This window comes from Globicephala melas, chromosome 10, assembly GCF_963455315.2.
Source record: "Globicephala melas chromosome 10, mGloMel1.2, whole genome shotgun sequence".
Classification (NCBI taxonomy): Eukaryota; Metazoa; Chordata; class Mammalia; order Artiodactyla; family Delphinidae; genus Globicephala; species Globicephala melas.
In genome coordinates, this window is record NC_083323.1 from 97,304,012 (window position 1) to 97,319,073 (window position 15,062).

At 51.8% G+C, this 15,062-nt stretch overlaps 1 protein-coding gene across 2 annotated transcripts in view; it reads right to left on the reverse strand.

The window, feature by feature from the left end:
- Positions 1-5,688: 5,688 nt before the first annotated feature.
- The window catches only part of NTF3 (neurotrophin 3), a 65,636-nt gene continuing 56,262 nt past the window's right edge, over positions 5,689-15,062 (reverse strand). For both annotated transcript variants that reach the window (XM_030834669.3, XM_060306149.2), the window contains exon 2: positions 5,689-6,739. In XM_030834669.3, coding sequence (XP_030690529.1) covers positions 5,960-6,739 — 780 coding nt within the window. In that variant the 3' untranslated portion in view covers positions 5,689-5,959. The remainder of the gene's footprint in view (positions 6,740-15,062) is intronic.

A 15,062-nucleotide genomic window follows, 5' to 3' on the forward strand; every position in this document is an offset into this window, starting at 1 on the left:
TAGCCATGTTGATCTTTATGTTTCAGGGCAAAGCTACAAGCACCAATCCAGCTAGTACAGCAGTTGATAAGTTACTGGGTGGGGGATGGGTTTGGGGGGTTTGGGTGGGAGACACGCTCCTCTTTCCCACCTACTGAAAGTCCCTGCTGCAGGGAGCCTCCGTGCTGGTGAGTCTGGCATCTCCCCCAGGTAGATCGATTGCTGTGAGTCCCTGCTGTGTTGACCCTTTAATTGTTGCTTGTGCCACATGCCTGCCACCCTCCTCACTCCCCCACCTCACTGAAATTCAGGTCAAGGTCCCCTGAGGCACTCAGCATTCTCCCCATTGCTGTCTTCCTCAAAGAGTGCAGAGCATGTGCTTCCAGACCACCCAGACCTCCCGGGCTCCCATCTGGACACGTCCCCTTACCAGCTGTACCACCTTGGGTAAGTTACTTAACTTTCCTTGGCCAATGTCCTCAACGGCACAAAAGAGTTAGAACTACTGGGGTGTGCACGGAGCCTTACAGGGAAGAAGCAGCCAGGACATGATAACCATCACTACGATTATTTATTCTTCAGTCTGACCTTACCTTTCCACCCCTAACCCCAGCACCAGCTTCCAGCACTTTCCTCCCCAGTCAGAAGGCCCACACCTTCAGCCCCTTCGGTTTTGGCTGCTGGAATCCGCCTGATGCCTTTTCTGCCTGTAAATCCTCAACCCCGACCAGCCTGTTTTCCAGCCCCAGTTTGTGTTCCATATGCTCCCCAGCTGGCTACCAGCTCAGTCTCCTAAAGGTTAAACTCGTGTTCTAGAACATTCTTTTCAAGCATGACCTTTCCTTAAAAAAAGGCAATACATCAATGGCTGGGAAATCAAAGCAGCTACACACACACACACACACACACACACACACACACACACACACACGCACGACTACGTGCAAACATGCTCATGGGCGCCCACCCACCTCCCTACAACTCCGCGTGAAAAGCCATCTAACTCATTAAGCTCTGCTTCACCATTTCCCAGTAAACTTTTCTGTTTTCTTGCCACAGAGGTTTCTGTCACAGCACACGCAATGTCATTACTGACCCCTGCACCAGTTCAACTCAGCCTAACTCCTCAGCGGTAGCCCGCCTCTAGAAAATTCTCTCGATATCTTTGGGCCTTCGCTTCTCCACCTCGTGGGCCTTCCCCACCCCTGGCCCCCACCCCAGCCCTTCTCTGCTCATTTTGTCGGCCTTTCGTACAAAATACAGGTCCAGGATGGAAGGAAACAAACCCGTGGTCTTTCAGAGGGCCTGCGTCCTCGCCATGGTTCAGCTCGTCCGAGCCGGGCCACCCTCCATCTGGAGCCAAACAAAAGCCCCGGGCGTCCCCATCAACCCAGAGGCGCTTGCCTTTCAGCCTGTGGTGAAACATTTGTGCCTCGTGAGCAGCCCACTGGCCTGCTGTAACTTGAGAAGCGAGTGCAAGGAGTTTGGGAGGTCTCCTTAGATCTGGGGCTGGGAACCTGGAGGACGAGGGTTAGGCTGGAGAAGAAGGGTCCGGGTCAGAGAATCAGTCCTCGGGGGCTGCGGCTCTTCCTGGGTTTGTGGAAGCAGAGCAAGGCCAGACGTCACGGGGCAGCCGGCATGGCTTTGCACGGCCGGGGCCATCTGAATTCGAAGCCTGGGGGATGCGTCTTCCTGGTGAAGTCAGACCAATCTCCAGGTAGCTGGGAGGTGACGACACGAATTTCATTCCTGCACACATGTTCGGAGGTGATAACATACACGCATATGTTTTCTCCAAGCCCTGCTGGAGGGTTTCCACGCCGACTAAATGAACTAAAAAGCAGACGTACACACACAGACGTGCTCATGCATGGATGGGGGAGGGGAAAACAACCAAGATCTTCAAAAATGCCAAACCCTAAACACCAACCTGGAGAAAGCGTTGCTGGACGTGAGAGACAGACAGACAGAAAGACTATAATACAAGAACAAAGCTGCCCCGTAAATTTGCAAGAAGGAACAAACCCCGTAGCCACCCACACACACACTCTTCAGAAAATCACGTGCGTTGCCAGTAGTTCTGCTGAGAAGGGTTCAAGAGATCTGTGGAAGGGAAGTGGGTGAACTGGGGACTGACTCCCTTGGGGTAGGTGATTAAGACTCTTTAATTAGGATCAATCCTCCACCGTGAAGTTGGGAAATTCCTACCGGAATTCCAGAGTGAAGGCTCCTGAAAATTTCCCCAAACCTAACCACCAGAGGTAACCCTAAAGGGGCCAGGAACTGGATATTTTCATTACATTGCAAAATGATCTTATGCAGTAGGCACTATCCTCATTTTATAGACAAGGAAACAAAGGCTCAGAGAGGTTAAGTAACTTGGTCAAGTTCACACAGCCTGTAGAGGGGAGCATCCTTATGAAAGGGCAGAGAGAAGCCCGCACCAATAGCCAACAGAGCTTCTGAACGTGGCATCCATCCAGGAAGAGAGGACTGGCAGCCTGGACACTGCCCCTCTCTGCAGTTGGAGCTCGGGATGCTGAAATGCCCACTCTGGGACAGGTGACTTAGCTAAGGTCATGCCGCCACTGGCAACAAAGTCGGGCCAGAACCTGCCTTCCCTCCAGCCAGGCTCCTTACCCGGCAACACACCTCTCTGTTCAGCGAAGGTCCAGCAAGAAGCCAGGCGACAAGGGAAGGTGACGGAGAGCAAGTACGTCTCCAGGAGCCAGACACCTGCCCTCCAGGGCCCTCCTGCCCCAGAGATGAGCCGAACTGCCAATCAGGCAAATGTGTGCAGCAGATGCAAAAGGCCTCCCGCGGACCTTGTGGAAGGCTCTGCCCTGGCCCGTGAGTCTAACACGTTGGCTTTGGCAGACCTTGGATGCCCTCTTATGCCAGTATAGCTGCTGAAAGGGAACTGTGTTCCCCAGCACGGGGACGGAAACAGAGCTGCCCCACAGCCTGAAGCCCGGAGCTCCTTTCAGGCCTGTTTTCATCATCCCCGGGTTCAGCTCTCCCCTGAGCTGCACTTACCCCGGAAGCAAGGTGCTCCAGACTTGCTCTCGACATGTAGGGAAACGCCTTCCATCCCAGGTGGGGTCCAGGACTCAGCCCTGCTGTTTAGGAGCTATGTCTTCCCAGGCTGGACTCTGGGGTCTCCGTCACCCAAGCCCGTCTCCCCAGGCAGCCAGACCGTCCAGACAGGCCCTAAACTCATTTGGAGTAGAAGTTCCAGAAGAGGAACATGAAGGTTCCTTAAGTCCAACCTGAGAACGGGGCTTGGGTCCATCATAAGACTCCCAGTATCCTCCTGGCAGGTTTACTGTGTTCTTGACATAGGCTCATGAAGCAGGAGCTTCCAAAGGTTTCCACACAGAGAACGAAGCTTTCCATTTCCCTAGGCCTGTGTGGTTCATTCTGAAATGCGAGGCTGCGGAAGGGGATGGGAAGGTACTAGAGAGGAGGAGACAGGACAGCGTCAGCACTCAAACGGGGATTTCCACCCTCCTTCTGCCACTTACCTGCTCAGTGGCCACGGGCAGGTTAAATCCTCAACCCTCAGTTTCGCCACCTGTAAACCGGAGATGACAATTGCTACCTCAAAGGATCTGTGACAACTTACGGTGGGTGGCAGCATTTGAAAGTGCCCAGTATGGGGTGGGTACGTGGTAAATTCCTCATTTCCTGCCCTCGTGTTTTGGGCATGCAGAATCGAGTGCGATCTGACTATATGCTCATCACCAAAGCCACGGCTGTTTGCTGAGCCTGTTTCGAAAGGGTCACATCCCATAAGGGACACAGACACTGTTAGGCATGTGTGTCCTTCACGGGAGGCCAGATCGCGGGCACAGGCTGCTCCAGATATCGAGGGCACACACGGGCCTCGGATGGAGGCAGGGCAATCCAGAGAAGCCAACAGACAGGGTTTCAGGGCAGTAACGCAGGGTCCATAGTGGTAAGGTGGGTACCTCGTGTCTCCGACCAGATGGGAGATGGGAGTCCTTAGGCTCCAGACCCTGGAGGGTGAACTGCTTCCCAGGGGAAAAACACTTGGAGGGCATCACTGGGGTCTGCCTTGGCAGGACAGGTGTGGCCATCATCAAGTGGCCCCTGGGCAGTGGTGGACCCCTCCTGGGATCAGTAGGCGCCCGGAAATTTCCCTCCAATTGGGGTTTTTACATCTAAGGGGATGAATCAACCAAACACGATACAGAGCTCATGTATAGTAGACTCTAAAAGAGCTGAAGCAAAGAGTAGAACTCTGGTTGCCAGGCGCTGGGGATGGGGGAAGAGGAGATGCTGTACAAAGAGTACAAATTTCAAATTTTAAGAGGAATAGGTTTGGGGGAGCTAATGTACAGCAGGGGGGCTATAGACAACAATACTGTACCGTACACTTGAAAGTTGCCTTGAGGGTAGCTTCTAAATGTTCTCATAAGAACAACAATGGCACGTGTGTGAGGTGAAGGATGTGCTAACTAACCTTATTGCGGTAAACATTTCGCAATATATATGCGTGTCAAATCATCACACTGTACACCTTGAACTTATGCAATGCTATACGTCAATTATATCTTAATAAAGCTGGGGGGCGGGAGAACAAAAAAAACCCACCAAAACCCAAAAATTGTACAGAGGAACACAATACCTAAGTAAGGAGAGGGAGGGAAGGGATGAGGAACTTCCGTTCTTGAATATCTACCCTCTGTTGGGACGCCTACTGCAGTAATATAGCTGAATCATGTCAACCTGTCGGGTAGGCAAGACCCATACCCACATCTGAATCTCTGACTCCAGGAAACCTGGGCCCAGGGAGCCTTCGAAACCCTGCCCACAGTCACAGGGGGTAGCTGGAATTGGAACCTAGGTCTGACTCCAAAGCACCAGCTTTTTTAGTCCCCCCTGTAGCACCAAGAGGGACCAGCAGAGGAAGGGGAGGCGGGGCTCCAAGAGAATCTCTTAGGAGCACATTTCTCTTCTGTGTGCGGGTGACTCATGATCCGTTTCTGCTTCCGGGCACCCATACAATTATTTCTTTTTTTGTTTGTTTTTTGCCTTTTGTTTTTGTGGTACGCGGGCCTCTCACTGTCGTGGCCTCTCCCGTTGCGGAGCACAGGCTCCGGACGCGCAGGCTCAGCGGCCATGGCTCATGGGCCCAGCCGCTCCGCGGCATGTGGGATCTTCCCGGACCGGGGCACGAACCCGTGTCCCCTGCAACGGCAGGCGGACTCTCAACCACTGCGCCACCAGGGAAGCCCCCATACAATTATTTCTGTTACAAATAGTTAAAAAATGTTTCCTATGTGCCTCAGAAAACCACTTACAAAAAACAAAACAAAAACCGAAGCCAAAAAAAAAAAAAATTCAACCCTTAACAATCTCAAATCCCCAAACAACAAATGTGCTGAAAAGAAACTTCCCAAACGAAAATTGCCAGGTTCATTGTTATTGTTTCAGGACTGTAACATTGTAACTCTAATTGGCAAAACTGACAGCAGAGAAAGGCAAGTAGGTTCTGGGCAGTGAGCTTGTTGGTCAGAATGAAGGGTGCGGCTCCAAGCTGCCCAGCATCACTGCAACGGAGGCGGTAACAGTTCTTTTAGGTAATGAACCAACCGTGAAGCATCCGGGAAGGGGAGATATAACTGTGTCTACACACAACTCTGACATCAGCCGATTTTAACAAGTTTACTAAAACGACAGTCATGGCCTTGACAATACTGAATGCAAAATACTGGTGTACACAGATTTTACAAGAGCCAACTTACAAGGATCAGGTTTAACAGATGGGAGAGGCCTGAGGGAAAAGGCAAGCACACGGATTTTATTGAGAAAAAAAGCTTATATACTGTAGGGTTGCTGAAGTTTAATAAATAAAGGTCAACTTATAATATATAAAAACAATATAAACATTTATATGCTACGTGCATATCGTATAATTTAAAGTAATAATTTATATATGGGGAGAGATGCCAATTTATGTTCTTCCGATCTTTCTCGACAAGGCACACACACAGGATGTGTCTATCCGTATCCACCGCCAGCCGACCAGCTTGTTGTTTTCTGACGTCAGTGCCCGGACGTAGGTTTGGGAGGTTTTGCACTGAGAGTTCCAGTGTTTGTCGTCAATGCCTCTGCAACCGTTCTTGACAGGCCTGGCCTCTTTACATCTCGTCTCATAAAAATATTGTTTGACGGGAGAGTTGCCGGTTTTGATCTCCCCCAGCACCGTGACCTGGTGTCCCCGAATGTCGATGGCCGATGACTTGTCGGTCACCCACAAGCTCTCGCTGTCACACACGGAGTACTCCCCTCGGTGACTCTTGTGTTCCGCGTACCTCTTCCTCCGCGCCGTTCTGTTGGTCGCCACGGGGTTGCCCATGTAATCCTCCATGAGGTACAGGGGAGGGGGCTCCAAGGGGGTGCTGTCACTCAGCAGGACCCGGGGGGAGTTGTAGCGTCTCTGATGCCGCAGCAGTTCGGGGCCCATGGCCGTCATGGGCTGGAATTCCGACTTGGCAGGCTCCCGGGGGGCCTCTGCTTTGGGCAGCGTGCTCTGGTAGTTTTCCTTAACGTCCACCATCTGCTTGGAGAGCTTGTTTTTTAAAATATCTGCCTGGATCAGCTTAATAATCAGGGAATTGAGCGAGTCTTCCGGCAAACTCCTTTGATCCATGCTGTTACCTTGGATGCCACGGAGATAAGCGAGAAATATCACATAAAACAAGATGGACATCACCTTGTTCACCTGTAAGATCTGAAAAGGAAACATAGGTGTTAACAGGAGGTGGTGGCCGCTGGGTCTTCGTCATCCTGAACCAGAGGCTGAGGATCCCTGTGAGGCAAGAGAGACAGCAGGGTACCACCATCCTAGGGGAGCATCAAAACACCCCTGTACTGGCCAGATACAGAGGCTGTCTATTTCTCTCCCCTTCCCCTGGGAAATACTGCCTTTTACGAGCCCTCCTTTCTCTCCTAGATGTCCAAGTGCCTTCACCAGTACAATCTTTCCTCCAGCATCGTGGCTGTGTGAGAGGGAAAGAGGTGTGTGTGTGTGTGTGTGTGTGTGTGTCTGTGTCTGTGTCTGTGTGTGTATGAGAGAGAGGGCAAGATCATCTTTTTCACAAGGAAACCAAGAACATCACCGGAAGGACTACAGCCTAGAAGAGTCAGGTCTTTCCCGAAGACCCAGGTCGCAAAGAGGCAAGTGTGCTTGACTCCAGGCTTTCAACCTCCATCTCTTTCCTGGACAGATAGCACCTGTCACCTTTGCACCTGACGTCTACCATCTGCAGCCCTTCTGCTGTGTGTAGATGACGTCCTGCCACTTCTTTATTTTATTTACTTATTCAATTTCTTTTCTTGACTGTGCCATGCAGCATGTGGAATCCTAGCTCCCCAAGCAGAGATGGAACCCGTGTCCCCTGCAGTGGAAGCGTGGAGTCTTAACCACTGGACCGCCAGGGACGTCTCCAGCCACTCCTTTAAAGGTCCCTTAAGCCTGAAAAGATCACATCCCTCTCCACCTCGGCAAAATGCGAAGAAATGGAACCTGAAAATTATAAATACGCACATACATTTTTAATTAAAAAAATATCAGCGGCGGTAGCTTTGCAATTGCCTCGAGAATCATAGCTCTCTTGCCCCCTCCACTGCAGCCCCTGAGATCTCTCAAAGGAACAGATACCCCAAGGCTGGGGGTTGGGCCAGTTGCTTCTGTATCCATAGCATCAAAGATGGCTCGTTCTTGGCCAGCCTGGCAGAGCCGTTCTCTTGCCCTTGTAAATGACCACGTGGGCTGCGACCTGTGCTGTAAGAGGGCCTGAGTGTCAGGTGCTCTGCCGACCTCTCCAATGGACACGCTCGCCAAGGTGCCCACCTGATCCCCAGAGACCCTCTTCACAAGACAGCAGGGCCCCCAAAGCACCACCTGTAGAAGATGGAGACACAGCTCAAAGCAATGGGCTACACTTGCCCTGAAGTGCAAGATTCCCTGTTAATTTTTCATGTTTGACTCTTTAAGTTTCCACTAGGAAACGTTCCTTTTAATGGTTCTGTTTCTAATTCTGCTGTCTCCTTGTTTCAATGGCATCTTCACCTATCAACGCTCTCATTCTGTTGCCATAGTAGAGCCTCGACCTGGGGTTTCTGCTGAGTCCTTGGGGAATTAGAGGGCTGATCCTGATATACCTTCATTGCTGGTCTCTCCCTCACTAGAGCACAGCCCTGGTTTTCCGAGGGTTGGCACGGGACGGAGATTTTTCTGGTGGGGAGGGCTGGCTGCACTAATGACCCCTCCTGTGCTCCGCGCTTCCCACCACTCGCCTCGAGGTGCTCGTTCTGTAATCACCACTGAAGCCACCTTACAGTCCCCAGGCCTTTCTCGTTTCCTCTTTAAAGCTCTAAGCATGGAAAATAAAATCCTTCCCTTGGTTCACCTTTGGTATTTCGAGAAACCCAGGGGGAGAAGAGAAGGGAAATAAACAAATGTGGCACAAGACATAGAAAGTCAGCCCTGCTTACCAAGTACCCGTGTCTGAGCCTGCCCGAGCTGACTCGCTCCCGGGACTCAGAGACATCCTCTTTCCCCATCTCGGTGGAAGAACTGCGCTCTTGTCCCCAAAGGCCAACAGCACTGCTGTCACTTTATTCCAACTTCCTCCTCCTGGCGCCCAGCCTGTCTCTCTGATAAGGGGACCGTCTTCCTTGCATGGGAACCACTCTCTGGACAACTGACTCCTTCAAGGTCAGGGCTGAGAGAAGGATTCTAGCTGTGCTGCCCACCTCTAGAGATTGCCTCCAGGAATTGTATGATCCTGGGAAAAAGGTTCCCACAGGATAACTGATCTCCCCCCCAACTCTGCGTAAGAGTGCCATTCCCTTCAATCTTGCAGGCCCAACAAAATCAACCATGAACACAAAAAGTGTGGTGTACATGCAACTAGAATTACACCCCCTTCTCCCTTCCAAAATAGAGTACAGCTGCAATAAAATAATTTGGGATGGAGAGGTTATCGAAAAAACAATTTATGAAACCCCCCAAAAGCCCAGCCACTATCAACTAAGAATAAGCAGGCTACCTGCTCACAGGGAAATCAATCAAGTGTGGTGAGTGGAGGGAGGTCCCAGGTCCAGTAAGAGTCACACCTAGATTAGTAAGGTCGTTGCAAGGGTGAGTCGGTAGGGAGAACGTTGATGGATTGAGCTGCTATATGGGAGGTGGCCTGTATATGGAACCAAAGGATGGAAGAAGGAGAAGGGTATTTAATCCAAGTCCTTCATTTTATAGATGAGGAAAACCCAAACTGCAGTTTAAAGAAGAGGAGAGGCACACAAGGGCAGAGAGGGGGGCTCCGCACTCCGGGTCCAGCATTCCTTTTCATCACATCATGATCGGGCTCCCACACCCCACCCTTAAGCCCTGTTCACTGTTCGCTTTACGGCCCATGTGACCCTTCACCTTGCACACTTTCATAGCCTCCTCTCCTGCTGAAATTTTGCTCATTCTTCAGTGCCTGGTTCAGAAGCTAACTTTTCCACGATGCTCCCCCGAGAGCGGCAGCCCGGCCTCCTTTGCATCTCCGTGGCATGCTGGCAGGTGTCACAGCCCTCATGGCATGACGTGGTTTACTCCCTAGACTCTCTCCTCCAAGGCCAGGAGCCCCTCCCTTCCTGTTTGTGTCTGCCTCTCCCCTGAGTCCACACCACAGTGAATACAAAGTGGGTGCAGGGAGTCAGAGATGGACCGAGGGTGGGTGCAGGGAGTCAGAGATGGACCGAGGGTGGCTGGAATGCCTACCCTCCACGCACAGAACTGGCTTCCTAGTCTGCAGGGCCCAGGGCAAACATTTCTCACAGGCAGGATGGTGGCAGGAGGCGTGACCACGTTTGAGGCAATGCTCGGAGCCCCCAGGTGCCTGCTCCATGGTCCTATGGGACCTCACTTAGAAAACCCACAGTCAAAAATAAAATTCTTCCGAATTTCAAGATGGTAACCACAGAGCGTTACACCTTGAGTTTGAGGTTCCCTCTCTGAGCGCCAGACTCTGTGTGATACCCCGGCTAGCAGGAACGAAGACAGTTCGTCCTGGTGAAATTGTTTGAAAGTAAGGGCGGAAAGTTATCATTGGTCAAAAGGGATGTGCAAAGCCCACAGGGCGCTGCGAGGCAGGGTGCAGCGTGCAGGGCCGTGGACGGGAGCTGTGACTTTAGTGCAACCCGGCAGGGAGGGCCCGGGGCTGTGGACAATGAGAAAGGCTCCTGAGACCGCCTTCCTTGCTCCCCTGGGCAGGCGGGGATTGGGGGAGAGGTCAGGATCGTCAGAGAGGAAGGCTTCATCACTGATATTGCAAAGAATCGCCAAAGCGCAGCGATCAGATCGTACAAAGCAGACTGACTTGTAGTTGATTTATTATTGCTTTTCAATTCTCTACAGAGAAGTGTAGAGGTTGGACTGTTCCTACCCTGCCATCTACCTGTGGGAGCCCCAAGGCAAACCCCAGTAACCCCTCGGGTCCCAAGCACGCAAGTTCAGCACAGAGGCATCCGGCCAGCACTGCTGGTGGTGCGGTGGGACGAATGAACAAAATGAAGTATATCAAAATTCCCAGGGCTTCCCTGGTGGCGCGGTGGTAGAGAGTCTGCCTGCCGATGCGGGGGACGCGGGTTCGTGCCCCGGTCCGGGAAGATCCCACGTGCCGCGGAGCGGCTGGGCCCGTGAGCCATGGCCGCTGAGCCTGTGCGTCCGGAGCCTGTGCTCCGCAACGGGAGAGGCCACAGCGGTGAGATGCCCGCGTATTGCAAAAGAAAAAAAAAATTCCCAAATGCCCCTTAGCCTGGGTCCTACTCATTTCTGGATCTGGATGGTTGCTTACCATCAAGTCCAAAAACTCGTCATGATACTTTGGAATGAGTCCTGGGAGTAAATCATCTGCTGGCCGGTAAGTGTTTCTCGATATCTGCAAGGCTGCGATAAAACCCAGCAGGCTTCCTGCGGACTCCACTTTGATAATCTGCTTTCAGGTTTTCAGAGCAAGCCCAAGAATGTCGCTAATATAATTCGCCCAAACACAGATGTTGAAGTTGGAAGGGGCCATAGGGAACCACCTCATTTTTACCACTAAGGGCACTGAGACCCGGAGCAGTGTAAAGCGAGCTGTGTGAGGTCTGACTGCTACATGACACAGAGAGCGACAGGGGACCCTCGGTGATTAAATGTAACGGAGATCGCATGGCCGGTGCAAAATCAAGGTCATTGTCAGGGGTGAAAAGTCATATCATTATGAAAGCACTTAGCACCGTGCCTGGCACATTGTGATCCGCTGGACAGGTTAGATGAACATGAACCTCAGTTATCTGTGGCAGCAGAAGACACTGCACACCTGCCCTCCGTGCACACACACCAGGTAGCAGAGGACTAGTTCCCTGGAGTGGGGTGTGGAAGAGGAAAGGCGGTACCAGGAAGGCGCATCAGTGAACATTTCAATTTCGAGAGACGTCTATGCTCCTTCGCTGGTGGTGACTGCAGTTTATAGAGACCCCCGTTTAAGCAACGATCCTACCGAGTTAGCATTGTCTGAATGGCTCCTCCCGCATGACCAGGCCACGTCTTTCTCATCCCCCCATCTCTGACGTCCGGCACAGGGCTGCGCTGTTGTCGAGTCTCCAGGTCCGTTTACTGAATGAGCACCTACTACAAGCAAGACCTACCGAGACTCAGCTTCCTGGCCTCGGATTCTGTCTGGGTTTCTGCCAAGCCTGGTTTGGAAGCCAATCAACTCTGCCTCTTCTCCCAAAGAAAATACAGGTCTGGCTCTGAAGCAGGCCAGGGTCCCCAGGCTCTTCTCGGCTATAATTGGAAAAAGACCTGTTAAAGACCTCCGTTGGACCCCGTCCTGCACTCTCCCCAGTGCCCGCTTTCCCCGCTCAGAGTTGTCCAAGATCCTGACCAGCTTGCAGATGCTACTTTGCTCGCTTAGAAATGCTTTCCCACATATGGTGCTTTCCCAGACCCTGGAGCAACATTCCTACAAGGTTTCACCATCCCTCAAAATACTCAAAAGAGAGCAATTTCTGATTCCTCCTTTTTGGCTCAGTGTACAATCCACACAGAGGGTTTGGGGTCTGGGAGGAACAGCTGAAATGGAAGAGAAGCCGGTGAGGACCACCGTCTGGGTCTGAGGCCACAGCAACCAGGGTCTGTCCTGCCGCACGCGGGAGACGGGGGCCGTCACCGCTGAGTTCCACAAGTCACCTCTCTAGGACTAGCTCCCTGGCACGTGCGAGCCACCGCCTGGCCACAAACCCCCAGCCCTTTCTTCTTGCACGTGTACCGAGTGAATTTTGTAGCCTGGGCAGAGTGGGGTCACCAAGCACAAAAATGTTCTTGCCGGGAAATGACATACATTGCGTCTTTCATCTTGGTAACAACACCTCGAAGGTAGGTAGTTACATTTCCCATTTCAGATGAGGAAACCAAGGCATGGGGAGGTTTAATAATTAGCTAACAAGCAGCAGAGCCCAGACTGGATGGCCGTCTGCCTCTGGAGCAGATGTCCTGTGCTGTCTCTCTGTCCCGGCTCTCACACCGTCCAGAGGAAACTCAGGTTCTAAGCCTGGAGCCGGGACAGCTGAAGCCGCCGGCTGAGCATCTCCCCAAGAAGCCTCTAGGCACCTCTCAGCAGTTTCCAGGGGCTTGAGGTCACCACTCCTGTTTCTTCCTCTCAGATCCCCCATGAAAGGAAACACAATTCCGTTTCCTCCCGTCCTTCCTGGGCCTGATGCCCTCCAAGGTCAGGCCCTGCAGGTGCCTGTCCCACGCGTTGCTCCATACAGAGCACAGAATGTACCACCTCAGACCCTGGGTTTGGCCCCAGCGCTGGAGAATGGGGTGAATAGCACAGAGGGCGTAAAGGCTCTGTTCTAGCTTTCCTAGGGGAGGAGGTGTGAGAGCAAAGGTGGAAGCACTTTTTAATTTGCCAAGTGTTGAATATGCAAATTCTAGAGATTTCATTATGTCCAGGGCAGCCACATCTGCCGGGGGCAAGTGCACTCGAGGACACTGGCCAGTTGTAGCCATAAGGACCTAATTCTTTGGAGAATTTCTGCAGCGATGACCTGGTCTCTGATGAATGCTAAGATGTCCAAAGACCACATCCTGCCAGATAACCCTAATATCTTGTTCAGGGAATGGAAAGAGTGAGAGGTGGGGAGGCAAAGGATTTAAAGCAGAATGACCAAAAGGAGAGGAATGTGGTGGAAACGTTAAACCAAGGCCATATAAAAGGACTGGCCAGGCTTGTTCTCCTGTCTTAATTGCAAAATTAATTCAAATTGGCTTTGTTCTGAATATGGGTCCTGAGGCCTCAAAATGAGTCCGTTGGGGCCACATGAAGATGTTCTGACCCCTGACAAGGCTGGGGGCTGGGAGAGACAGGTCCCGGTGGAGCCGCCGCTGGGGGCTGCTCTGGTTTTGGTTAATCTCTTTAATAATGATCCGGAAGCAGGAGAGAGGAAAAAGTGGCAGGTTAATTGAAACGCACAGATGACGCTTGAAGGGAAGGCGCTACAAACACCGATGAAGACAAACCAATTATTCCCCAGCCCCCGTGTGGGCGGGCAGCCTGGAAGAAGCAGGGTGAGATTAGACTGGAAACACGCAGGTTAACTCACTGGTGGATCCAAAACCAACAAGGGAGGGAAACGCTTGTGAAAGGATGGAGGGAAGGAGCGACTTGGGGTGTCTGGAAGGAGCGGATTAGAAATGAACTCACCAGAACTGGGCTGTGTGGGTGTTCGTGGCGCCCTTCCCCCGACGGCCCTGCATGCATCCCTCAAACACACCTCACTCACTCTCATTGCACCTCTGAGGGTGGCCACTCTTCCCTGTCTTAGGCAGAACAAGGACACATACATTGAGCTTTAGAGAGGGTAAGAAATCGAGCTGAGATCAGAGAACTAGTCAACGACTGTCATCAAAGATGCCGGCGAGCATGGTCTCAATTCCCCCCCAACCAAAAAGCATCACCTCGCTGCTGTACTTGGTGAGACCTCATCTGAGACCCCTGATCCCTGGGCAGGTCTGCATCACATAGAGTCCATACAGGTGACAGCAGAGGCAGGGAGATGGATTCCTTCCCTGTTCTCTGAAAGCCCCTCATTCTGCATAGTTCCTCTTAGTGAAACTTACTTAACTCAGGGTTCTGAAACCGACTGACACAGACAGCTTGGCCCAAGATCTGAAATAGGACAAGGTCCTCAGTTTTCAGGGGATGCTGGCTTCCCGGTGGAAACAAGACAACCTATCAACAAGGAAGGTGTGTTCTAGGATGAAACACAATGACATAGAGACCTCAGAAGGGTGACTCACCTCCCTCAGAAAGGAGCTGCTGAAACTGGTTCCTCTTGGAGGCCAGAAAATGAAGACAAGAGACTCCTGAAATGACAAGGAGCCGGTCTCCCCAAAGCAAGCTAAACACCCTGAGCTGGAAGTAAAAAGCTGGGAGTTTCTTTTTCACAGCTGTTGGAAGAGGAATTTTACATTGTTCAAAGCATCCACTCATCGGGCCCTAAGGTAGTGAGAGACAGAAGGTACGGCACATGTCAAAACAACGTGCACCACAGCTCCCAGAAGGAGGTAGCGCAGTCACTCCCCAGGCCGGGGAACCCTCTGGCTTGGCCCCATCTTGGCAGAGAGATCTGAAAGGAGCTTGGTATGCCGACACAAGCCCCAGGAAACCCAGATTTACTTTATCCTTTACATACTATCAACTCTCATTTCATGGCCAGAGGGTAGACAAGGAAGGATCTGCAGAGAGAATCTGAGTCAATCCAGCTACTGGCCATAACTGTGTTTATCTAGTAAATTCCGTTTTCTTTGTTCTGGGCACCGATGCTCATTCACCACTGTGCCTGAAGATGTACATGTATGGGTTTGTGGTGGGCTTGTGTGTGCATGCGTGCACGCACACACACACCTCACACACACTGTAGCCTCCCCAGATGAGGATGGGTTACGGTCATTTCCAAATTATTATAGCATTTAATATTCTGAGACGTCTTGATGTTGGTTTCATTTTCTG